General features: G+C 31.7%; 2 protein-coding genes and 1 long non-coding RNA gene across 3 annotated transcripts in view; 2 read left to right on the forward strand and 1 right to left on the reverse strand.

The window, feature by feature from the left end:
* Window positions 1–18,611, forward strand: part of LOC116117655 (zinc finger BED domain-containing protein RICESLEEPER 1-like) — a 66,954-nt gene extending 48,343 nt beyond the window's left edge. Inside the window, exons 3-5 of the mRNA XM_031403676.1 lie at window positions 2,600–2,677; window positions 3,022–3,940; window positions 18,115–18,611. Coding sequence (XP_031259536.1) covers window positions 2,600–2,677; window positions 3,022–3,940; window positions 18,115–18,611 — 1,494 coding nt within the window. The remainder of the gene's footprint in view (window positions 1–2,599; window positions 2,678–3,021; window positions 3,941–18,114) is intronic.
* Window positions 6,728–17,229, forward strand: LOC116117615 (transcription factor BHLH089-like). Its single transcript, XM_031403638.1, has 4 exons — window positions 6,728–6,854; window positions 6,933–7,067; window positions 16,759–16,836; window positions 17,151–17,229. The coding sequence occupies exons 1-4, from the start codon at window positions 6,810–6,812 to the stop codon at window positions 17,172–17,174; spliced, it is 282 nt and encodes a 93-aa protein (XP_031259498.1). The 5' UTR covers window positions 6,728–6,809; the 3' UTR covers window positions 17,175–17,229.
* Window positions 18,612–25,206: 6,595 nt separating the features above from the next.
* LOC116117618 lies at window positions 25,207–25,673 on the reverse strand. The gene is made up of 3 exons (XR_004125994.1): window positions 25,588–25,673; window positions 25,435–25,500; window positions 25,207–25,274 (listed from the first exon to the last, which is right to left on the reverse strand). It is a non-coding gene; the product is annotated as an uncharacterized LOC116117618 (long non-coding RNA).
* Between the last annotated feature and the right edge of the window lie 2,027 nt (window positions 25,674–27,700).

Consider the following 27,700-nt stretch of genomic DNA (forward strand, 5'->3'; position numbering starts at 1 on the left):
GGCAGCAAAAGAATCAATGTGGCTCAGGGGAATGCTTGATGAGATGGAACTGAGTCAGCAGCAAGTTCCAATCAAGAGTGACATTCAAAGTGCAGTTTTCTTGTGCAAAAATCAAGTCTTTCATAAGAGGTTAAAACACATCGATGTCAGACTCCATTTTATCAAGAATTTGATTGAAGATAAAGTCATCAAGATGAAGAAGATTCCTGGTAAGAAAACCCAATAGATATGTTCACCAAAGCTATTTCTTTGGACAAGCTTAGGCTCTTTAAGAGCGTACTACACATTGAAGGAAGTTAGAGACAGATTACTAGGCAGTGAGGGATGGCAAAAAACAAATATCAAGGTGGAGATTTGTTGTGATGTGGCATTGATTTATGCCTACATGGAAGTCAAAATGATAACTTGGGTGGTCAAAATTATTTGATAAAAGAAAATTGGCAATTAGTGAATTTCCCGATTGGTTTTGTAACCTAAATTGGTTTTGGTTGACATAGTGTTTGTGCTTCAATTCTCGATTGTTCTCTCTTGGTTACAAAGAGAGAGAGAGGTTGTTACAAATGGTTTGAGCTGGAACCTTGAAGATCGTATGATGAGATCAACGATACTAGTAGGTTTAGTTTGTTATCCTTTTGATTCATTTTTCTGTGTATAAATCATCCTTTAATTTCTGGTTTTCTATGATGTATGAGAGGTGAGGAACATCTGGGTTATTTGGGTGTATTACAAAGAGTTATTCTCAGGTTTCTTTATGTAAGTATGAGAGCTACAATCTCTGTAAGGTTTAATTTTCTCATACTGAAATTTTTATTATTACCCTGAAAAGTGGATGTAAGTAATCAATTGATTACTGAACTACTATAATTTCTTGTGTACAGCTTCTCTTCTACTCTCTTTTTACTTTATGTTATTTACTTGTGTTATTTGCTACTGATTAGAAAGTTAGGTTGGCTTGTTTTGCTTCATTCGGATAATCTCATGTTCTACAAAAATTTAAAGTCAATAGCCGTTGGCTGAATGTTAGTTGGATACGCGTGAACCAACATGGAAATAAAACTCTATGTCGACTATTCAAACTTTTTAAATTATTGGAATGGTTCTGAGTTGAAGTTACAACTAACAGTAATATTTTACAGCAAGTTGTAGATTAAATTAAAATTTATTTGGAATTTGGATAGTCGAAACTTGTTTAAAATTATTATTTTGAAACAAGTTGTAGATTAAATAATTATATTTAAATTAATTAAGCAATAACGGAGCAAGAAGCATTTGATCGCTTCTTTTTTAGTTCTTTTCCTTTTTTTGCAAGCAACATGTAAACAGGGAAATGAAAAATAAGCACTCACAGACCAAAATTGCTATATATTAACCGAAAGATCGCCTGTTTTTCTCATTCAAAAGCTTACCTACTAAATTATTTAGGCCGTTTGTAAGGTGAGAAATGGAAGCAAGAACCATGGAATTTGATCCTCAGTTGTATCTATATTTTCAGGTAGGTATTTGTTTTCTTACTTTAATTCCATTTCAATCTCAAAAAATAATATCTCGTATCTATGTACTTTAATTTTATGTAGATGGGAAAGGAAACAATCAGTGAGGGAATGAAGCGTTTGCAAAATTTAGCAAACTGGTACAACTCGCGCCCAGAAAAGGCTGGAATTTTTGATGAAATCGTCAGTTATCTTCAATCTCTTCAACGACAAATAAAGGTAACATTACAGATTAACATGTTTATTCGTCTTTGTTTGTTTTTTTGGGTGGTTGTTGTTTACTGCCTGTATGGTATTCTTCCTATAAAGAATTAGCTTATGTGAATCTTGAAAATAAAAAATAACAAATGGCTCATGGGGTTATTTACCGTCATACAAAAGGTAAATTAAAGCTGATGTGGGTTCTTTGCTTTGATGGTTTTGGTTAGGGGTGAGGAGTTTCGAGTATCCTAAATTTTTTGGGGAAACCGAAATCGGAACTGCACAGTGCATGTTCCCAAAAAAAGGAACCAGAACTGGAACCGACAGGTTCTGATTCTTAAATTCAAGGAATCAGATCCTGAAATGCAGGTTCTCGTTCCTTACTTGGGTACCGTGTAAAAAATTAATTACTCTCTTAGTAGTTTAAAAATGACAAAATACCTTAATAGTTTACAAATACACCTCTAACAAATTAAGAAAACCTATATTTGGTAGTTTTCAACTTTTGATTACTCATTCATTTGTGTCAAATGTGACTCATAAATCCTCTAATCTCTAGGCAACACTTGAATTCAATTAATTCATCACAATTCACATAAAATTTCTTAATCAAAACTAAAACACAAATAGGTTCTAAGCAGGTTCCAAGCCGAGTACCTGCTTCAGGTTCTTTTCCCAAGTTTTGGTTCCGGTTCCAAAACCTGTAAGAAATAGAACCGGAGCCACAAAGTGTTAGTTTCAATAAAATGGAACTGGAACCTACCTATAAAGTGTCGATTCTGGGTAGGTTCTGGTTCCTGTTCTACTTGCAGGTTCTAGTTCTACCTGCATGCTAATCGTGTTTACCCCTAGTTTTGGTGAAGCAAATAATTCATGATATTACATTTTTTTACCTTTAAAATATATAGGAGATTGAATCTTTAGCACAACGGGGAAAAGCACATGTATCTTCCAATATCAATACAACAGATCTGCGCCATGGACAGGTAACTCTTTCTCTTTCTCTCTCTTATACATATTAGTAAGAGGAAATCTAGAATACCCCGTGCTAGTTAGTTAGTCATTTGTGTTTGTTTTCTTTTAATCTCCTTCGTTCATCTTTAGCTCACAAGGATTGATGGAAGGATCAGTGAGCTGTCATCTTGTATATATTCAAACTAAAACAAATAAATCATTAGTGAACTTTTCTAGAAATTCTTTTCTTAAAACTTTCTTTGTTTATCTCTTTCTTCTTCAAAGGTTTATATTTGTATTCATTCTGTCTCGTTGAGGTCAGTTAAATTTGCTTGTTATTGTTTAGTAAGTGATAGAGCTATTTGTATATTAACAGGAAATCACCCAAATAAGAGAACAAAATAAAGAGATTGAAATGGTGATGAATACAAATGTGGAGAATTCATCATGTTCTAAACGGAAAAGGCGGTCAAAGGTTTGGGAAGACTTCACATACTCTGTAGGCAAAGATGGGAAGGAATGGGCTCAGTGTAAACACTGTAAGAAAGAGTTTGTAGGATCAAGTAAGAGTGGAACCACGCATCTCAAAAATCATTTAAAAAGCTGCCCAGTTTTGAGAAATCCAGGTGGAGTTGCTGATAAAGCAAAAGAGAAAACAGTGATTGATCCAGAATCGAATGGTTCTGATTTGGTGCGAAAGATTATTAAGTATGGGATAAAAGGCATAAAGGATGATATAGTTGATGTTTACCAACAAGAGAAGGATAAGATTCATGAATATTTAGATAAACTCACATGTCGTTTTAATGTGACAATTGACCCGTTGCCAACGCGTGAATTGGGCATGGACAGTTGGTCAATGAAAATCTGGGTTATTGATGATAGTTGGGAATTGAAAAATAGGATTATTTGTTTGGGAGAAAGCATATATGATATCAAGAAACGAGTGAAGTCTTTCTCCGAGGATTGGAAGAGAGACAAAAAAATATGCTCTATGATAAAATTTGGATCTTTTTATGTATCTGGATGCGAGGAAGTTAAGGATATTGGCAATTGGTTCACTGGGACTTCTCAATCGGTTTTAACTTTATTAATAAAAATTGATCTTGCTATCAGTTTTGATGGGTTGGCAAAAATTTCACGAAATGATATTTTAACTAATATGAGAAAGCTGAGGGACTACATTATAACAAATGCAAAGGAGCTTCAATCAGGGATTGAGAAAGCTTCAACTTCCGAAAGTTTATCTTCATCATGGGTGGAAGACAAGGATGTGGTTGAGTGGGTAATGGGATGTAAAGAAGAAATTTATGAACTGGAGGATACAGATCCTAATTTCAATTCTATAAATTTTATAGAGGATTGGGATGAGGCAGATTTACTGTACGACAGTTGGAAAGTGTTTGATGATTGGAGAGAAGATGTTGGGAAATTATTAGAAACGGAAAATAATAAAACCGCAAACGTGAATTTCCCAGTGTTTTGTCAGATTTTTTCGAAATTAATTCAGCTTGAAAAAAGTGATAATCATTACTCTCGCCTCACTGCATCACGTATTCGGGAATATTTTGATGAATATTGGAACAATTCTAAGTTGATTTTAGTAATTCCAGTGATTTTGGATCCAAGATTCAAAATAGACTTTATTGTAGAAAATTTATACAAAGAGATGTATGGTAATGATGCAACTACACACCTCAAGGGAATGATTGACGATGTTACAAACATTTTCAACCAATATATAAAGGGAACTAATAATTCTATGTCATCGTCCTCTCAATAATCAGAACTCAACTGCTATTTGAATGATCCCAAGTGTCCTTCAGATAAAAGGTTTGATATACTACAATGGTGGAGACTCAATTCTTCAATTTATCCAACACTAGCAAGAATGGCATGTGATTTCTTATCAATACGTATCTTTGTTACTAGTAACAATGATTCCTTGGTGAAAGAAATTAAAGATGTTTATGATTGTCTGGGAAATCTCGATGATGATGACTTCAAATTGAAATTCGCATGTACAAAATTTTAGTTGAACAACCTGAAAAATAATTAATTATATGTTGTTGAAATAATAGATATGTTTTCATCTTTTCCATTTACTTAATTTTATACTTTTAATACGAGTTATCCATGAAGCTGAAATTGAAATAAGAGGTTAACATTTTTATATAAAGAAAAAATGACAAATATTCTCAAGTTCTATCTCAATTTTTTTAATCATAAGACATGTCATTTTTATATCTTAATTATTGTTCATCTAAAGTTATATATCTTCTGACATTTATTATATTATATCATATAGTGATACATGAAGGAGAAAAATCCTATATAATTAAAGACATACCAATTGAAATCAATTATTTAAAATGTAACACCAATTTACAAAAATAAAATTAAAAAGCCCTAAAAAATAAAGAAATTAGAGTTATATTATATGAATTAGATCCCATTAATTTTCTAATTAGTCTAGGTATAAAATATATTAACATTAATTTCAAAATTATACATAGTAAAGAAAATTTTTGTTTTTCTTTATTAATAAAATCAAAATTAAATTGATTTTAATGATTTTCAAAAGAAATTTCTAAACATAACTTGTTTGACAAAAGATTCATGCCATAGTGTTATTAGTCTTTCTACAGGAACCACCAATGTATTTATATACAAGCACGGATTTAGCTTATCTTTAGGTCTTTGAAAAACTGTTTACAGAAAATGATCTTTCATAGATATTCATTGGGACTGATTCTGTCACCTAATTTTTAGGTTTACACAAATTCAATTAAATTTCTCGTATTTGAGAAACATTAGTCTTTTATATGCATTAAATCCCAATTTATGAATCTCTTGGTTCAAGAAATAATAATTGACCCCAACGCAGCCAGGTCAACTACTCATCCTGCCCCCCTATACCTATTAATAAGAAGAAATCTAAAATAACCTGTGCTATAATAGTTAATCCAACTGTTCATCTTTAGCTTACAACGATTGATGGAAGGATCAGTGAGTTATCATCTTGTATATTTTCAAACTAAAACAAATGAATCTATTTTGGAAATTCTTTTCTTAAAACTTTCTTTGTTCATCTCTTTCTTCTGCAAAGGTATTCACTAGTAAACTATAGATAAATATACTTGGTCGCCTAAAATATTTGTATTCATTGTCTCGTTGAGGTCAGTTAAATTTGCTTTTTATTGTTTATAGTAGTGATAGAGCTATTGTATATTAACAGGAAGTACCACCATGAGAGAAAACAAAAGAGATTGAGATGGTGACGAATACAAAGTGGGGAATTCATCAGTTCTAAACGGAAATGGAGGTCAGAGGTTGGAAAGGAACTTTTCCAAGAAAACTAAAGTTAAGTAGCGACACAGATGCTGGATCGTTTCGTCATGTTTTGGGAAATATTTTTGATGAATATTGGGACAATTTTAAGTTGGTTTTAATAATTACGGTAATTTTGGATCCATGATACAAAATGAATATTGTAAAACATTTTTCCGAAGAGATATACGGTAACGATGCAAATGCTCACTTTCACATAATCATTGATTATTTTAAAAATACTGTACACTCAATGGATATACAAAACACTAACAATTCTATATCATCATCCTCTCCGGACAATGGTTTTAGTAATTCTTCGAGTACTCCATGAAAAATGCTAGACATCATGGGGAAATTATTTGCATTTTCTCAACATAATTATATTGCTACCCCAGGATCATAACTTCACCGCTATATAAGCAGTTCTTTAATCGAAATTTAAAGTCAATGGCCATTGGCTGAGTGTTAGTTGAATTATTGGAATGGTTCTGAGTTGAAGTTACAACTAACAGTAATATTTTAAAGCAAGTTGTAGATTAAATTAAAATTTATTTGGAATTTGGAAAGTCGAAACTTGTTTAAAATTATTATTGTGAAACAAGTTGTAGATTAAATAATTACATTTAAATTAATTAAGAAATAACGGAGCAAGAAGCATTTGATCGCTTCTTTTTGACTTCTTATCCTTTGTTTGCAGGCCATATGTAAACAGGGAAATGAAAAATAAGCACTCACAGACCAAAATTGCTATATGTTAACTGAAAGATCGCCAGGTTTTCTCATTCAAAAACTTAGCTACTAAATTATTTAGGTTTGTTTGTAAGGTGAGAAATGGAAGCAAGAACCATGGAATTTGATCCTCATCTGTATTTTCAGGTAGGTATTTGTTTTCTTACTCTAATTCCATCTCAATATCAGGAAAAAAATAACTCGAATCCGTGTCCTTTTATGTAGGTGGGAAAGGCAACAATCAGTGAGGGAATGAAGCGTTTGCAAAATTTAGCACACTGGTACAACTCGACTCCAGAAAAGGCTGGATTATTTGATGAAATCATCACCTATCTTCTATCTCTTCAACGACAAATAAAGGTAACATTACATATTAACATGTTTATTCATCTTCAGTTGTTTTTTTGGGTTGTTGTTATTTTACTGTTTATATGGTATTCTTCCTATAAAGAATTAGCTTATGTGAATCTTGAAAATAAAATATAAAAAATGGTTCATGTGGTTATTTTACTGTCATACAAAAGGTAAATTAGAGTTAGATTTGGATTCTTTGTTTTGATGGTTTTGGTGAAGTAAATAATTTATGATATTACATGTTTTTTATCATTAAAATTTATAGGAAATTGAATCTTTAGCGCAACGGGAAGAAGCACGTGTATCTTCATATATCAATACAACAGATCTGCATCATGCGCAGGTAACTCTCTCTTATACCTATTAATAAGAAGAAAGAAATCTAAAATAACCTGTGCTATAATAGTTAATCTCAACTGTTCATCTTTAGCTTACAAACGATTGATGGAAGGATCAGTGAGTTATCATCTTGTATATTTTCAAACTAAAACAAATGAATCATTTTTGGAAATTCTTTTCTTAAAACTTTCTTTGTTCATCTCTTCTTCTGCAAAGGTATTCACTAGTAAACTATAGAATATACTTGGTCGCCTAAAATATTTGTATTCATTCGTCTCGGTGAGGTCAGTTAAATTTGCTTTTTATTGTTTAATTAGTAGGTGATAGAGCTATTTGTATATTAACAGGAAGTTACCACATGAGAGAAAAACATAAAGAGATTGAGATGTTGACGAATACAAATGTGGGGAATTCATCGGTTCTAAACGGAAATGGAGGTCAGAGGTTTGGAAAGACTTCAGAAAGTATGTAGGCAAAGATGGGAAGGAATGGGCTCAGTGTAAACACTGTAGAAAGAGTTTGTAGGATCAAGTAAGAGTGGAACCACGCATCTCAAAAATCATTTAAAAAGCTGCCCAGTTTTGAGAAATCCAGGTGGAGTTGCTGATAAGCAAAAAAGAGAAAACAGTGATTGATCAGAATCGAATGGTTCTGATTTGGTGCGAAGATTATAAGTATGGGATAAAAGGCATAAAGGATGATATAGTTGATGTTTACCAACAAGAGAAGGATAAGATTCATGAATATTTAGATAAACTCACATGTCGTTTTAATGTGACAATTGACCCGTTGCAACAGCGTGAATTGGGCATGGACAGTTGGTCAATGAAAATCTGGGTTATTGATGATAGTTGGAATTTAAAATAGGATTATTTGTTTGGGAGAAAGCATATTGATATCAAGAAACGAGTGAAGCCTTTCTCTGAGGATTGGAAGAGAGACAAAGAAATATGCTCTATGATAAATTTGGATCTTTTTATGTATCTGGATGCGAGGAAGTTAAGGATATTGGCAATGGTTACTGGGACTTTTCAATCGGTTTTAACTTTATTAATAAAAATTGATCTTGCTATCAGTTTTGATGGGTTGGCAAAAATTTGCGAATGATATTTTAACTAATATGAGAAAGCTGAGGGACTACATTATAAAAAATGCAGAGGAGCTTCAATCAGGGATTGAGAAAGCTTCAACTTCGGAAAGTTTATCTTCACATGGGTGGAAGACAAGGATGTGGTTGAGTGGGTAATGGGATGTAAAGAAGAAATTTATGAACTGGAGGATACAGATCCTAATTTCAATTCTATAAATTTTATAGAGGATTGGGATGAGGCGAGATTTACTGTACGACAGTTGGAAAGTGTTTGATGATTGGAGAGAAGATGTTGGGAAATTATTAGAAACGGAAAATAATAAAACCGCAAACGTGAATTTCCCAGTGTTTTGTCAGATTTTTTCGAAATTAATTCAGCTTGAAAAAAGTGATAATCATTACTCTCGTCACTGCATCACGTATTCGGGAATATTTGATGAATATTGGAACATTCTAAGGTGATTTAGTAATTCCAGTGATTTTGGATCCAAGATTCAAAATAGACTTTATTTGTAGAAAATTTATACAAGAGATGTATGGTAATGATGCAACTACACAACTCAAGGGAATGATTGACGATGTTACAAAACATTTCAACCAATATGTAAAGGGAACTAATAATTCTATGTCATCGTCCTCTCCAGAATCAGAACTCAACTGCTATTTGAATGATCCAAGTGTCCTTCAGATAAAAGGTTGATATACTACAATGGTGGGAGACTCCATTCTTCAATTTATCCAACACTAGCAAGGATGGCACGTGATTTCTTATCAATACGTATCTCCGTTACTAGTAACAATGATTCCTTGGTGAAAGAAATTAAAGATGTTTATGATTGTTGGGAAATCTCGAGTGATGACTTCAAATTGAAATTCGCATGTACAAAATTTGGTTGAACAACCTGAAAAATAATTAATTATATGTGGTTGAAATAATTGATATGTTTTCATCTTTTCCATTTACTTAATTTGTACTTTTAATACGAGTTACCCATGAAGCTGAAATGAAATAAGAGGTTAACATTTTTATATAAAGAAAAAATGACAAATATTCTCAAGTTCTATCTCAATTTTTTTAATCATAAGACATCATTTTTTTATCTTAATATTGTTCATCTAAGTTATTATATTCTGACATTTATTATATTATATCATATAGTGATACATGAAGGAGAAAAATCCATATAATTAAAGACACCAATTGAAATCAATTATTTAAATGTAACACCAATTACAAAAATAAAATTAAAAAGCCCTAAAAAATAAAGAAATTAGAGTTATATTATATGAATTAGATCCCATTAATTTTCTAATTAGTCTAGGTATAAAATATATTAACATTAATTTCAAAATTATACATAGTAAAGAAATTTTTGTTTTTCTTATAATAAAATCAAAATTAAATTGATTTTAATGATTTTCAAAAGAAATTTCTAAACATAACTTGTTTTCATGCCATAGTGTTATTTGTCTTTCTACAGGAACCACCAATGTATTTATATACAAGCACGGATTTAGCTTATCTTTAGGTCTTGAAAAACTGTTTACAGAAAATGACCTTTCATAGATATTCATTGGGACTAATTCTGTCACCTCATTTTTAGGTTTACACAAATTCAATTAAATTTCTCGTATTTGAGAAATATAGTCTTTTATAGCATTAAATCCCAATTTAGAATCTCTTGGTTCAGAAATAATAATTAAAAAAAAAAACCTACATGAAAACGAGGGACAAGAAGATCCGAATCCTAAAATGACACAGATTATTACCATGACCTTTAATTCAAACACATTTCATAGTTGCTATCAATTCTGTTGATGTTCTAATTTTGCACCAACGAATTTTTACGTGTATATATTGGTTGGCGTTAACATACGTGAAAAAGGAATATGTAAAAGATAAATGTAAGGGAGTTTTTTAAGTGGTTCGGATGCTAAGGTAACAAATCCTACATCCACTGATTTGTATTGTATTAGTGGGTGTCAGGTCGCGGTCGCGAGCTGACTACATAAGACGAAAAAGTAAAAAATGATTACAGGAGAGAGATTTCTTCTTAGTATGAAAAATGGCGAATCCCTTTAATGAAGGGGTCTTCCCTATTTTATACTGGACTGAAGCGTATAATCATCACTCAATCCGTGGTTTGGTGTGATGTCAGTATGTGAATCCGGCTTTACGTCCATTTCCTTTTCCAAGCTGACATCGCACGACTTGTGCAGGAGAAAGGCGCGTGTGGGCTCATATCACTTGGCAGGTCTGACGTGTGCGTGCTGCTCTGACGGGAGCAGGTCGCCCTTCACGTGATTTCCCACGTCAGCCCTTTATTTCCTTGGCATAACAAATTCAATAATATTAAAATAGCAAACCCATTTACTTCAATATGCAATGAAATAGGCAGGCAGTTGCTATACATTACATGACTGAGTAGCCTGGACCACCACCTCCCTCTGGCACTGTCCATCTATGTTTTGCTTTGGGTCCTTGATGTCACAAGCCTGAACATCATCCAAGTTAACAAATAGTTATTTATAATGTGTAATATAATGTCACAATTCCTAACATATGAAATGCTATGATGAAATTATGTTTCCGAAAATAATTGATTTGGGTAAATCTCATCGACTTCTCTTAGAATTGCAGAAATGGTAATAAACATACACTTGCAATGCAGGCAGTTTTGAGCAGGCTCAAGCAGAAGCTCTAGTTTGTTTGCTAACAATATTGATGGTCTCCTGACACGTGCTTTTCGTCCTAGCAATGTTTTTGGACCAGGAGATAAACAGTTTGTGCCTTCTCTAGTGAATTTGGCCGAATCTGGCTGGGCAAAGGTTTGATATTTTATGTCTGATTAACTTACTTTTTTCTGTTTTATGCGGATTTTGTAAGTTGTCCAATGTGATGGAAATATTTATCTGAAGTATACTTGATGATATTTGACTACGATAATAGACTTTATTTTTTTTTGAAATTTTTTATTAATTTTTTACTGTATCCCCAAACCATAATATTGATGATTCTAGGCTTGCCCCTAGATCACAACCTGATTACATTGAAGTACATTTTTGTTAAGAAATTCTTCTTGATATGAAACTATAAACTTTGTATTGAAATGTAGTTTGGTTTTGTATTTCTTAGGTGCATGTGAGGTTTTATTTGATCTTTTAAAGTAACAGGATTTCTCATTCGGTTTATTATAGGAAATGGTGAATATATGTCGGACTTCACCTATGCTGAGAATGCTACTCATTTCACTGTCCGTGCAGCTGAAGCTCTAGATTCAAGAAGGTTTTGTGGTTGGAAAAGTAGTGATATTTTGGACATTTACTGGATATTTTTTTTTCCTAAGATCAGTGCAAAATAAAAATTTCTTCTTTCAATCAACATGTAGGCTTTTCATCATGAATCTAAAGGCCTATTAAGCTCTGGGAATTTGTATCTTTTATATTGGAAGGCTTGGGATATCAAAGGTGAAGTTGCATTCTGATTTTGTTATGTTAGAATTTCTATAGAAGCACTAGCTGACATTAACTGAAATGTTGCATTTAGAATATCATCATAGTCAAACATTCCATTCTGGGAAAAATTTGGCTTGGTTCTTGTTTCTTTCTTGCTTGATTTGATTCCAGTTGTTAGAAACTGAAAATAAGTTACCAGTCGCGCATAACCTCATTCCTGCATACACATATGTGGATGATTAGAACAAACATCAACATTATTTTTACCAATTCATCCATTTGATAAATGAAACAAGGATACTAGACAACTTGAAATGGGTAAACATATGATTATGATGTTATTTTCATTGTGGTGCTGTTTATATTCTCTTGTGCTGCTGTATTAGGTGCATGGAATAATTCTGTGTTTCTTTTTTTATAACTATCTTGGATTTTCTGATACAAGGATCTGAACTTGAGCTGTTGCTTCTTTTTATTGCTGACCGTTTATAAGACTTCTTATTAGTTTGGTTTCGTATGTTTGCTTGCTTGTCAAATCGACACATGCAAGGCTGGGCTTGAGATCACATAACCATTCTCTATCCGCATTTTACTTTTTCAATTAGCTACACCCACCAAGACATTTGATTGCACTGCTGCACAGAAACACATTGGATACTCACCAATTGTCTCCCTAGAAGTTCGTTTCTTTTTGGTTTTTGATGTTTTTCTTTATTCATATATAAATATTTACCAACTGTTTAATTTTTCTTTTGGGTTATACGTCTATTGTGTTTGCTCTTTTTGTTAGCCTTTTTATCGAATTTCCAATACCTTGGTTTCTTAGAAAGTATAAGTCAAATTCTATTATCCTTAGGATCGATATTACAAGACTTCGAATTTTATTAAAATTGGGAATGTTGGCATTTTTATGTGGGGGCATCTTTTTTTCTGATCTTATTATCATGTGGACTATATAAGGTAGAATTATATTATTGTGTAGAGTACTCAAGGAAAAAGAAAGGTGACAGGGAATAATCAATTAATTGATAATGGCAGAAATGTCCAAGATGGAAGAATTGTCTTCTACATCTAGCTTTTTGTTTATAAAAATTTTTTGTATTAAGAATCATCATGGTGGAGAAAGATGAATATCAGTCAGTGAGGGTAGGATTAGTGGTTAGAAATTCATATGAAGTTCCCATCAAGCAAACATATTCAAACAACCAAAGGTAAATTTCAAATTTTCAATCAATCCATTACACAGTGTTGCTACCAAACCACCCAATATATGTTTAAATTGTCACAAAATAATTATTGTATATATATATATATATAAGTAAGCAAGATTATAACTCTTTATTAATAATGTTAAACTTATAACGTATTACAGAGATCTCAATTTTGTATAATTGTATCTCAACTAATGTAATCATGCATATTATTGTGATTCCATATCTAATAAATATGATAGGAGCCGAGGCTTCTATCATATTTATGATGCTGACAATTTACTTGATGAGTTGTGCTTGGATGCTCTAATGGATAGGAGTCGAGGCTTCTTCATGAAGAGGGTATTTCCCTAAGGTACGATTAAAGTAACACTCACCACAAGACAGGTCGAGAAAAAAAGGGGTAATTCTATATGTTAAAAGTCAATTGTTCACACCAAGCAAATATACATTCATAATGACAAATATCGAATTGAGATTCCATCTCAAATGAAAAGTTAATGCTTTCTTTCAAGCTTTGTTTTCACACTACCAAAAATTAATCTTGTTGTGTGTGATTTTCCCAACAAACTCGGGCCGATGCAAGAATATAGCTCGACCCAGAAGAAGCTCAATGATGGTGATCGATCGATCAAGCATAAGCTCGTCGAAGACAAGCTCGACCTAACATAAACTAGTCATGAATAATCCAACCCATCATTCAATCAATCCCCATGTCACTTCAAATCTCATATATCACGGAAACGACTAGATCAACAGTGATCACTACATGATTATAGCACCCAATCGCAAGAATACCAAGATTACGATTCAAATCAATCACAATCCCCTCAATTTTGTTATTTGTTTTGTATAAAATTTGTATATAAAAACCCCCTCAAACAATGGGAGAGGGGTCACGAATTTTTCATTGAGAATTGCATTGTAAGTTCTCACAGCAAATGCAAAGACAATAGACGTATGCATCAGAGTTTAACCTCACCAAACCACTTTAAAACTTTCTATGTTCTTACTCTATTGCATTCTTCCCACATTTTCATAGTTGATTATTCCTAATCACGCATACATCAGTTCCAATTCCGGCAAGGTCGATGTGCAAATTTCTGTATCAACAAATCTTATCATCAAAAATACATATATATACACACTCAAGGATTGCAACAAACCTGAGGTATGTCATTCTGGAAACTGGCAAACTGCCCCATGGTTGGCTTCCCTTGTTTCTGTGTAGTTTCCGACTATATATGAATTAGCAATATATAATATTTATAAAATTATTTATGATAAAAGTTGGGAGAGATTATTTCATTGTCACCTCATCAACTTTTAAAATATTAGATTGTGATAGATCAACGGCCATAAATTTGTATAAAAAGATTCTGTCCCATATTTAAACATAATATTATTTATTTTATTTATCTTTAATAATTATATTAAACTTATTGAGATCTTAGTTTTGTATTTTAACTGATGTAACCGGGAATTGTTATGATCTAATGCATATTGAATAAAAATGAGTTAAGGTTTATACTTAAAAAGCTAAACATGATATGATGGAATATGTTAGTCAATTGGTCAAAACAGTGTCTTGATGAATAGTAAATCTCACTTAAATTGGGTTAATTTTTTTAAATAATTAAAAGCTTTCTATTTGTGACAATATCACATTATAAAGGTGAGTCAATTCCAGTAATATTATACTCATAAATTTATTTTAGAAACTTTCTCTTAATGTTTCTGTTCATAATTAACCAATTTATAATAAATTTTATCTGTTTAATTATAAACTGTTACGTACGTTGAGCGCTTTGTGAAAAGTGTTAGAGATGATAAAATATATCTTTCAATTTTTCTTTGCTTCACTGAACGAAAAATAAAAAACGTGTGGACCTGGACCACCACCAACGAGCAAGAAAAATCTAAAGCCAAGTGGCCCAAGTACCACCACTCACTTTATAACTTTTTGGCCTGACAAAGGTTAAAGAATAACAAGGAAACTGCAAAGAAACAACCACCGACTAAAGTCGTCGCAAATGTCGAAGCGCCCTTCTTCTGTAAGACGAAACTTCCACGTCGAACTTCTGCCTGGACCCCAACGCCGATCTTCTTACACGTATCGTTTTTCTATCGGTCGTATCCACCACGATTGCAGCGTGTCTCTCTCTCGCCTTTTCGACTTTCTTCTTTTTCATTTTGACTGTTACCTTAGAACTCTCTCTGCCTCGTTTCAATCTCTCAAACTCGCGTTCTTTATGTGACACCTATTAAAAAAGACAGCTGTTTGACAAGTAAAACGAGTATGTTGCAGAACTCGTGCTGGATTGGTTAATTCTTTTGGCTTTATAGTTTCTTGCTCGCGTCGTATCCGCGTGGTTGGATACGGTAAAAGCCACTTAGCCTTAGTGAGGAAATAGAAATAACTCGTGGACCACTTTAATTAAAAAAAAAAAAAACCGTGTGGACCACCACTAACGCGCTAAGAAAAACATATATCGGATTTCGGGGATAATGAAATCCAAGTATCCAAGCACCGTCTTTGACTGACAGAGGTTAAAGAAAAACAAGGAAAGTGCAAAGAAACCACTCACTCACCCTAATTTCTATATATACACTCAAGGATTGCTCAAATTTTATCGCTCAAAAACTTACATATTGATTTAATTAGGCTCGTTTGTAAGGAAAGAGATGGAAGCGATATCCATTGCATCTGATCCTCATCTTTATTTTCAAGTAAGTATTTCTTTTCTCATTCATGTTCAATCTCCACTTCTCCACTAAATTTTATCTCTCTCATGTCTCTGTAATTTATGCAGGTGGGAAAAGTAAAAATCATTGAGGGAATGAAGTGTTTGAAAGATTTAGTAGAATGGTACAATGACAACTTGACCCCTGAAAGTGCTGGAAAGGTTAATGAAATCATGGTCTGTCTTCAATCTCTTCAACGACAAGTACAGGTAACCTTTGTATATTAAGGGTGATTTTTTTTTTTTTTTTTTAAAAGCACTTTCACTGATTTAGTTCCAACTAATATTTATATTAATTATAGGCTATAATAATATCATTAAATTAAAATTATTTGTTAATTAGATATTTATATTATTAATGGTATGTTATATAATTAATTAAATAATTTACCACACATATGTTGCTATAGAAAATTATACAAGTTATGGAATAAGAGTATATTAGATAATGTTATCTATATGTATTACTATTAAATTTTAAGTGTGAAATTAACTTTTTCTAGTAAGTGATTTTATCTGAAAATAAGTGATGATTTATGAAAACCAAACAATCAAAAGACTTAAATTTTTATCTAGATTTACGTGGAAAGCTATAAAAACAAACAACCCCTAACATGATATGGTTCTTAATTTTTGATTACCTTGATCTTTTCATCATCACAATAAAAAGTCCCTGCAATTCTGGTTAAAGAAGGTGAATAAAAAAATTGCATTCCTTGGGTTTTGGTATTCTGTAAATAATTAAATTGCATTATTAATGAAAGAAAATTACCGTCATACAATTAGAGCTGATTTGGGTTCTTTGGTGAAGTAAATAATTCATGATATTACATTTTTTTTACCATTAAAATATATAGGAGATTGAATCTTTAGCGCAACGGGGAGAAGCACATGTATCTTCCAATATCAATACAACAGATCTGCACCATGGGCAGGTAACTCTCTCTTATACATATTAATAAGAGGAAATCTAGAATAACCTGTGCTAGAGTAGTTAATCTCAACTGTTCATCTTTAGCTCACAAGGATTGATGGAAGGATCAGAGAGTTGTCATCTTGTATATTTTCAAACTAAAACAAATGAATCATTTTTGAAAATTCTTTTCTTAAAACTTTCTTTGTTCATCTCTTTCTTCTTCAAAGGTATTCACTAGCAAACTATAGAAATAGACTTGGTTGCCTAAAATATTTGTATTCATTCTGTCTCGTCTAGATTAGTTAAATTTGCTTTTTATTGTTTAATTAGTAGGTGATAGAGCTATTTGTATATTGACAGGAAATTACCCAAATAAGAGAACAAAATAAAGAGATTGAGATGGTGATGAATAAAGATGTGGAGAATTCATCACGTTCTAAACGGAAAAGGAAGTCAAAGGTTTGGGAAGACTTCACATACTCTGTGGGCAAAGATGTGAAGGAATGGGCTCAGTGTAATCACTGTAAGAGAAAGTTTGTAGGATCAAGTAAGAGCGGAACCACGCACCTCAAAAATCATTTAAACAGCTGCCCAGTTTTGAAAAATCCAGGTGGAGTTGCTAATAAAGCAAAAGAGAAAACAGTGATTGATCCAGAAATAAATGGCTCTGATTTGGTGCGAAAGATTATTAAGTATGGGCTAGAAGGCATAAAGGATGAGATAGTTGATGTTTACCAACAAGAGAAGGATAAGTTTCGTGGATATTTAGATAAACTCCCATGTCGATTTAATGTGACAATTCAGATTAATGTCTATGGCAATTGGTTAATGAAAATCTGGTTTATTGATGATAGTTGGGAGTTGAAAAATTGGATTATTTGTTTTGGAAAATACAATCATGATTCCGTTGAAAGTTTGAAGTCTTTGCTTGTGTATTGGAAAATAGACAAAAAAATTTCTGCGATAGCAGTTAGAGCTTTTCATGAGAAGGAAGAAGAGAATATTTGCGATTCGTTGAATGAACAAGGTTTACTTTCCTTCACTGGGATTTGTCCTTCGATTTCTTCTTTATTCCAAAGAATTAATCGTGATATCTGTTCAGGTGCGTTGGGAAGCCATTGGGGGAAAGCAGCTATTTCAACTAAATTGGATAAGCTTTTGGACTACGTTAGAACAAATGAAAATAAGTTTCGATCAGCGATTGAAAAAGCCTTGTCCAAGGGCAAAACAGTGACTTCCAAACGTGTTCCTGAATCATGGATGGGACGCGAGGTTGTGCTTCGTTGGCCAATGGAATGTAAAGAAGCATTATGTGAACTGGAGGATATAGATCCTGATTTCAAGTCTATAAATTTTATAAAAGAGGATTGGGACGAGGCAACTTTAATGTACAACTGTCAGAAAGCGTTAAATGATTTGGGAGAAGATGTCGATAACTTCTTGGACCATCTTGAACATAAAACCGCAAATGAGTATTTCCCAATGATATGTCAGATTTTTTCGAAATTGGATCAATTGGAAAGAAGTGATAATAGTTACATTTGTGACTCTGTATCACATTTGCGGAAAAATATTGATAAACTTTGGAACGGTTCTATGTTGGTTTTAGTGACTAGAGTAATTTTGGATCCACGATTCAAAAATGATTTTATTATAAAAAAACTCTACGAAGAGATGTATAAAAGAGGTTTTACTGATGTAGGTGCACGCCTTATCGGAATCATTGATGGTGTTACAAACATTTTCAACCAATATGTAAAGGAAACTAACAATCCTATGTCATCATCCTCTTAAGAGTCAGAACTCAACAGCTATTTTAATGATCCCAAGTGTCCTTTAGATGAAGGGTTGGATATACTCACTACAAGAAATATATTATATTGTGACAAAATTAATTTTGTCAATGTTATTTTGTCACGAGTAATATAGGTATTATGACAAAATAAAGAAACATCACATTAAGTATGACAAAGAGAATATATAGTGACTAAAACTAATATGGTCATAATATTTTATCACAATAAAGAAACCCATAATAAATGTAATGAAGAAAAACATTTTTATGATAATATTTCGTCACAAATTTTTGGCGCCAAATTTTGGCGTCTAGGTAAATTGTTTATTGTGACAGACATATTTTGTCATCAAATATTTTAATCACTATATTTAGTTATACATGTTATAACTACAAATTATTTTGTCACAAAAGAATTTATTTATTATTACAAAAAAAAAAAAAAATTGCCATAATATATGCTAAAATAGAGGTATTAATGACAAAATGTTTTTTGTCAAAATTTAAACACTGAGATAAATTGTTTATCATGACAAACATATTTGTCATAAAAAACTTTAATCAGTATATATAGTAATACATGCTATAATTACAAATTAATTTGTCACAAAAGAATTATTTATCATTGCAAAAAAAAAAAAAAACAAAATTATCTTTGAACATTTTAAAATAGAGGTATTAATGACAAAATATTTGAGTCAACCTAAACGTGATAGATTGTGACAAAAATTTGTTAAAAAACATAATTAATCACGTACAAGTATTTGTCATTCCTTTCAAGTTTTTAGTAATAACATATATGTCATTAAAAAAAAAACTCATTAATGCATAGGATTGGGTACGAGGTCAAGGGCTAGGTAATTTGGTCGGGATTGAGGGGTGATCAGAGGCGGGACAGGTTTTGCTATATCTAGCTAGATCAAAGAATCTGTTCTAAAACAAATTACCAACAATCAGTAATAAAAAAATCTGTTTGTAAAATCGTAGCAACACATTTCAATCCATTGTAAATATTTGTCCCCAAATTTTAATTTATAATCTGTTGTTAATATACTTTTATTTTTAAAAATTAAAAAAAAAAATTGCACTTTCCGAAAGTGTTATTGTAGACTATTTATGGTACACTTGATGTTAAAATAGTATGGAAAAATTTTCTTCAACTTTTTATAACACTTTATATATTAATGGTAACTCTTTTTTTTTAAAATGTCATTAATATATATTTACAATAGCTTTTTAAAGTGTTACAATAGCCCAATAATAATAGCTTTTTTATAATGTTACCATATAATCAAAATAAAATAACATTTTAAAAATATTATCATATACCCAATTATTAAGAAAACATTTCATTCCCGCCAACACAAAATGAGGTTGATTTTGTTTCCTTTGCATTATTTAGGGGTCAATGTTATATTATTTGGGTTTACCTTGTTACTTTTCATTCAAGTAGGGACAAATAAAATTTTCCAAAACTAGTGTAAAAGGAAGATGGGAAGGTTGTTGTAGAACGCAAAAGGACAGAAGATGTCAGGCGTTGCAATCCACCGCAAGAGGAAGACAAGAAGCTCAACAATCAATCGGCTCACATAAACCTCAAAGTCAAAGGCCAGGTTTCCTTTTTTTTTTTTTTTTCCTTTTTTTTTTTGGGGAAAAAATTGGCTTTAATTTCAAACACAAATCGTTATTTTTAGGGTTTTTTTTTATTTGTGTTTTTTGTTCTATCAATTCATTATTTTGTACCTTTGCTTCAGGATTTCTCATAATAAGGTTATTATATAAGGGTTTGTTGTATTTGGTTTAAAATTTGGATTTTTACTGTTGTGAACCGTTAAGGCTTGGTTTTCTGTAAAATTTATATATCTGGGTTTGAGTTTTGTTTGGCTTCAAGTAATGTTGTTTGGGGCCTATATTTGAATGTGGTGTAGTTTTATTTTGTATAGTGGGTTTGTTTTTGTTTTGAGAAATCGAGTAGAAAGACCCATATCAACATCAGTTCCTCTCTTTGCTTGTTATCTTGAAGAAGATGAAAAAGATGAACAGTTCCTCAAATTAAGCTCAGGGACCTCACCAAATGGGTATTGCTTTCTGCGCCGGCATTGGCTGCAGCATTGGTGTTAGTGTTGGTCTTGTTGGAGGTACACAAACGAGCAAAATACAACACAACCCTTGATGGATTCTTTTGAATTAGTGAGCTTTGTTTGGTTTAACCATTAAAGTTGTGATTTTTAGAGAATTCTCTTGATGGGTTGTGGTGCTTTTGTTTGAATTGTTTGATATTATTGTTTGATTTATTCGACACATTTTATCACTTATTGTCTTGTTTGAAGCAAAATCCTTGAGCTTTGTTATGTTTTAGAGTTAAAGTTGTTTTAAGATAATTCTCTTGATGGGTTGTTTTTCTTTTTTTGGGAAATTGTTTGATTAATTCGTTACAATTGATCGTTTTGTCTTGGTTGAAACAAAATCCTTACGCTTTGTTTGGTTTTATAATTAAAGCTATCTTTTTTAGGGAATTAGGTTTGCATTCATTTTTTTATATTTTTTTTATTTACTTGTTTCTTTAATTCATTCCACTTTACCTCTTTGTGGCTTCTTTGAGCAAAACCCTTGCTTGGTTCCTTTCAATTCGTGAGCTTTGTTGATTTTAGTATTAAAGTTATATCTTTAGAGAATTCTCTTGATGGGTTTGTCTTCATTATGTTGAATTTTTATATTCTTTTTTGTTTAATTCACTGCATTTCATCACTTTATGTCTTATCCGAAGCAAAACGATTGTTGGGTTCCTTTCATTTTGTGAGCTTTATTTGGTTTTAGTATTAAAGTCTTTGTATTTGGAAAATTTTCTTGATGGGCTGTTTCATTTTGTTGAAAGTTTTTGATTTTGTGTTTGATTAATTCACTGCACTGACCACTTCATGTCTTGTTTGAAGCAAAAAACTTGCTAGTTTCGTTCATTTTGTAAGCTTTGTTTGGTATTATCGTTAAGTTGTTCTTTTTAGAGAAATGCCTTAATGGTTTGTCTTCATTCTTTTGAAATTTATTGATATTATAGTTTGATTAATTCTTTCCACGTGACTACTTCATGTCTTGTTTTAACCAAAACCCTTGCTGGACTTGTTTCATTTTGTGTGCTTTGTTTAGTATTATCATTAAAGTTGCTTATTAGACAATTCCTTTGATGGGTATTGGGTTGTGTTATTTTTTTTGAGTTTTTTGATATTTGTTGTCTTATTAATCTTGTATGTACTATAAGAACATGGTAAGGAATTATATGCACAATATGATCTACACCTTACAAAGTCATTATTGTTTTTGGTAACTCGGACTGTTTGCTGAATGCCAAATTTATAAAATTAAATGTAAAACTTTTAATGAAATTGATTTCTAAACATGATATACTTTTCAGTATTTCTTATTTCTCTTTTCTATAATTTTAATTTAAATTTTCTGTTTTTACTTCTAATTTGTGTTTGGTAATTGTTATTATAGTGTGTTTATGTGTGTTAGTTGCAAATTAAATTGGAAAGGGGAAGATTAATCTTCTGAGGCATATTTCATTAATGCTTGAACCTTGAGCAAAATAGTATAGGACCCTTTTGATCTCTTTCCCCCTAAGCATTTCTTTAGTGTTTTTTTTCTTTGAATCGAATTAGTTCTTTGGAAATCTTGATTGGTTGCCATGTTATCAATAGAGCAAGGATGCCTTTCCTTTTTACTTTGTTGACTAGTTGGGTCTAACACTTTTTCAAGTTTCAATGTAATTAATTAAATTGTAGTTTTACTTTTTTATTGTGTGGCCAGTGGCTTATGGCCCAACTTTGACTGCGAATATTGCATTTGTAAGAGCGGTTTCACAGACTGGGATGTCTCTTTCTACCATTAAGCATAGACCACGGGCTTAACTGGTGATTACCATATATTAATACTATGGAGACTATACAACAACAAGTTTTATATGCAGCGCCATTAGGGTAACAAAATCCCTGATATGAACTTGATATTTTGCGTGTACTAACTTATTGAATGTACACCAATTGAAGCCAATTACTCATCAACTTGCTCATGTTTCTGCCACCCAATTTCTCCTATTGTTATACCTATATAGTTTCATCTTAAACTAGTTATTTTTGCAATTTCCTGCTCTAAAAGATATTAATAATTGGAACAGGGTTTGCCTGATGGTCCTTAAGATACCTGATGATCTTCCGTTCACCAGAAGCTGGTGTTGAAGGACAAGGCTGTTTCCGACTGGTCGTCACTAGCATGCGTCACCTTGAGAGCAAATATGCAACTGTTTCATGGATGGGGGTGTCTCCAACAATAGTTGTTTATATTAAAGGTTGGTTTTCCCTCTGATGCATTTTTAAGGGAAATGATCTGATGGCCTATGTACATATGGAATTGAAGATGATTTTTGTTGGTAATTTTCTTTTTTGAATGATTGGAAAATATTAATTATTGTTCATAGTTAATTTTCCATCATTTGGGTATTGTATATGACGTAAAGTGGTATTATATATGATGTAAAGAATTATGGATGCATTACCTCCATTCTGCTTCCTTTTACTAGCCCTTCATCTTTTGTTTTGTTTTTTTTTTTTTTTTTTTTGGTTTTTTTTTTTTTTTTCTTCTCTGTTTCAGTATTTTATATGATTAAGTATAGATATGAATAGTTTTATCATTATTGAAGATGACAAACTATTTGTCATGCCTATATTATTTTGACAAAATAAATTTGTCATGTAAAGTATTTGTCATGCTATTAAATTTTTACAAAATTGTTTCCGTCACTGTACCAAATTTGATAAATAATATTGTCATATAACAAATATGTGACAAATTAAATGTTGCCACAATAAAGTTATGACAATAAATTTTTGTCGCTATTAAAATTATGAGCAAATAATTTAGTCAGTATTTACAATTTTGACAAAATCAATTTTGTCATAATTTGTTATTTTCTCACCATAAAGTTTATCATTTATCTTTAAATATAAATCAATTGTGACAAAATATTATTTGTAGTGATAAAAAATGTCTTCTATTGTACAATATTTATCACATAAACTGGTTTAAAGTGGCAATTATTATTGTCACAATAAATATTTAGGTTATGGTACCAAACGCTCTTTCGTCACTATACACTTAAGAGTACGAGCTTAATGTGACCAATTTGGTGACTAATATATTCATCACATTAGCGAAATAGTCACAATTTTGATATTTCTAGATACAATTATTTTGTTGTGATAAGCCGAATTCTTGTAGCGACTACAATGGTGGCATGACAAATCTTCAACTTATCCAACATAGCTAGGATGGCACGTGATTTCTTATCAATACCTATCTTGTTAATCATGAATATGAAGAAAGTGAACATGATTTTTATTTGGATTATGGTGAATGTTTATTATAAATAGATTTTCTTAAAATTCTCAATGCTGATTGTTGACTTCAAATTTAAATTCTCATGTGCAAAATTGTGGTTGAAATTCTCGAAAAAATAATTATTTTGTTTGAAATAATAAATATGTTTCTCATCTTGTCCATTTATTTAATTTTGTCCTTTTAATACAGTTACCCATAAGCTTAAATTAAAATAAGATTATATAAGACAATATTATACTTCTCAAGTTTTATCTCTTTTTTTTTTTTTTTTTTTTTTATTTTTATAATAAGCCATGTCATTTTTATATCCTAATTTTGTTCATCAAAATTTATATATCTTTTGACATTTACCATATTACATCCATGGTGATATACAAAGAGAAAAACCTATATAATTAAAGACCTACATGAAATCAATTATTAAATGTTAAAAAAAAAACCTAAAAAGGAAAGAAATTAGAGTTATTATATAATAAAACTAGTTTTTCACTATTTGATTTGAGGATGTCTTTTTTATTATTACCAGAAAAAGGTGTTAGAAAGTTTGTAATTTTAAATTCAAAAAAGAAGTTTTATATATTTTATGCTGAAAATTACACTATTAATTTGACTATGACTTTCAAAAATAGATGAATTTAATTAAGAATGATATGCCCACGAGTAATTAGTAAAATGTAACTAATATAAAAGCAAACTTCACTAAATCTTGACCTCTGTTGTGTATTAATTCTGCTCAAAAGTTTCCATAAACTCTTTGGTTTTATTGTCTCTTGTATCCTATTCGATATTAATAGTGTATAGGACTTTCTCTCATTTCAATTTTAAATAATATTTACTAATATTTCTTATATATTTCTCAGCTGTTTTTCTTTATTATAAAATTAAATTAAATTGATTTTAATGATTTCAAAAGAAATTTCTAAACATCACTTGTTTCAGAAAAGATTCATGCCATAGTGTTACGATCTTTCTTCATAAACCACCATATAGAAGCACAGATTTGCTTATCTTTAGGTCTTGAAAACTGTTAACAGAAAATGACTTTCTTGAAAACTGCAATGCCAATGAGATCTTTACATGTAGCACTGACATTGACTTCTTATTTCTGTGAAAGCCAAAGCTCTTACTGTAAATACAAACTCTTTCTTCATTTGCCTTTACAGTGAATAGTGGCAGTCAGTTGCTATATATTCACACTGAGTAGCCTGGACCACCACCTCCCTCTGGCACTGTCCATTCTATATTTTGCTTTGGTCCTTGATGTCACAAGCCTGAACATCATTCAAGTTAACAAAAGTTATTATAACGTGCAATAATGTCACAATTCCTAACATATGAAATGCTATGATGAAATTATGTTTTTCGAAAACATTCCGATTTGGGGAATCTCATTGAATCTCCTAGAATTGCGGAAATGGTAATAAACACTACCTTGCAATGCAGGCAGTTTTGAGCGTTGATCTGCAACTTTAGCTGATCTCATTGTCTGGGACATACCTTCATTTCAGATTAGATGAAGTACATATATCACAGATTGATCCATGTCAAGAATATGTGAGCACGCTTATAATAGATGCACATTACTCGTATACACGTGCAGGACAATATCGTGACTCAGGTGCAGCATACTCCGCGAAATTCACAAGTTCTGGTATCTTTGGGTCCCTTAAAGCGAAGATGAGCTGGCTGATCATGTTTCATGATTGTGTTGCTCCTAAGTAGGCAAACAAAGATAACATCATTGCTTTGAACATCTAAAACAAAGAAGAAATTGACATTTCCAATCATCATAGAGTATCCTCTTTTTCCTCTTCTTTTCTTTTTCTTTTTTTGCTTGATTGATGTTAGTTTCTCTAAGGCAATCCAGTTTTACCTTCATTGGGTCTTGCATTGGTTTCATACAACTAAAGCCATTCACAACTAAAGCCATTCATTTGTTGATTAAACAGAATGCACAATCTAACAACTTTTCCACAATCACCAACAGAATTATATTCTACCACTTGGTCCACCTGGCCCCAAAGTATAAATGAAAATTGAACTTCTAACTGAAATCTAATTTCCTTCGCAGCTTTTCTTTGACATTTTAGCAATGAAGAGATAAAGTATTATTATGTCAGAAGAGTTTGTTATGTAAAAACCTGTGCAGAGAGGTTGGTATATCAAAAGATAACACCCATCTGGCTTTGGATATTGAATAGGTGAGTGTAGCCGAGCAACCTGCAAATGCAAAAATGAAAAAATACATAATAATGCTTCACACTGCTGATCTATATCTATGTGAGAGTACCACAAAATAAATGACAACCGATTTCTACTGACTTAATATTGCAAACCTAAACTTTGAGATTTGTGGTTTCTCGACATGTATGTTAATGTGATTTTGTATTTTTGACAAATCATGCTCATTCATACTATGAAGGAAGCGTCAAATTTTTTCCCCTATTTGATTTTCCCTAAAGTAAATTTTCTTCCATCAAAATTTATTATGTGATGTTACTTACAAATATCGATAGATTCAACATATTGTCTAAAGTAATTTAGCTAAACCAATGTTTGCTATAACTGAATAAATAGAAAATCCATTGGTCATTATGAGGTAAGAATCCATGATTTCTTAAATGGTGGTGTTCCTTACATCTGTGCTTCATGGTCAGGCTTCCCATGTTTCAGCGTGAAGGGGACCTTCCTCTTATATATAGCTGCCAAGCACGAAATTAAGCTGAATAAGGTTTCACTTGAAAAACTAATATGAGAATACTGCTAATCTTTTCACAGAAAAAAGAAATACGGATCAACAGCAACAAATAAAAGTGGGAGAGAATAAAATCTTACTGTTCTAAAGCACTGATTGCCAAACCAGGAAAAAGACCATACTCGAATGCCTACAGGGGAAAAGACTTCTAAGATGGATGGCGATTTTAGCTTAAAGAAAACAGTGTAATAGTTCTATAATTTAAAGAATTTGGCATTAACCAACATTCAATTTTATTAGCTCTTTCAAAATTTCAGTCACCACTGAGATCATCTAAAAATATGTTTTGTATTAATTACTTTGACCATCTAATGAGTTAAGTGAAAGTATATAAGCAAATGTTCCATACCATCCAAAGAAGAATTAGGATGGTTATCTAAAGTGTTTCATTTGAGAAATGACTATCAGAAAGGCAAAGTAATCACTGAGATCAGCCTTTAACAGGAAAGCTCAGGAGATAATTAAGAGCTTAAATGGAGCATTACAAATGAAACAAAATTCTGGAAATCTAAAAAAATATAGTTATAAAGTTAAAGCGATAAGACATGAGAAACGCTTTACTAACGGTCGGTAGTTTCGAGCTCTGCGGAGTTCTTCCCACACCCATGAATTCTTTAAATTATCCCAATAGTTTCCATATTCAAGCCTTCATGAACTGCACCAAATGCGCTTCTGCTGCTAGCATTCCGTTAACAACAGACAGAAAATTACAATGTACTTGAAATTATAGCAATCCCCATATATACTGCTACTTTAAGCACACATGGTAATATTCTGGAATCCAAGTAAATATTTTTAAATATTTGTTCTTAGGGCCACACCCATAGACTATTATTTGTCTGAATCAATTTTTCAGCAATCCCATTATTGAATTACACACCATTCAAGCATCCAAAATGCAAATTTCACATTCACTGCTATCTCTCACCATGTGCTCCAAAG

This window comes from Pistacia vera, unplaced genomic scaffold (assembly GCF_008641045.1).
Source record: "Pistacia vera cultivar Batoury unplaced genomic scaffold, PisVer_v2 Contig82, whole genome shotgun sequence".
Taxonomy (NCBI): Eukaryota; Viridiplantae; Streptophyta; class Magnoliopsida; order Sapindales; family Anacardiaceae; genus Pistacia; species Pistacia vera.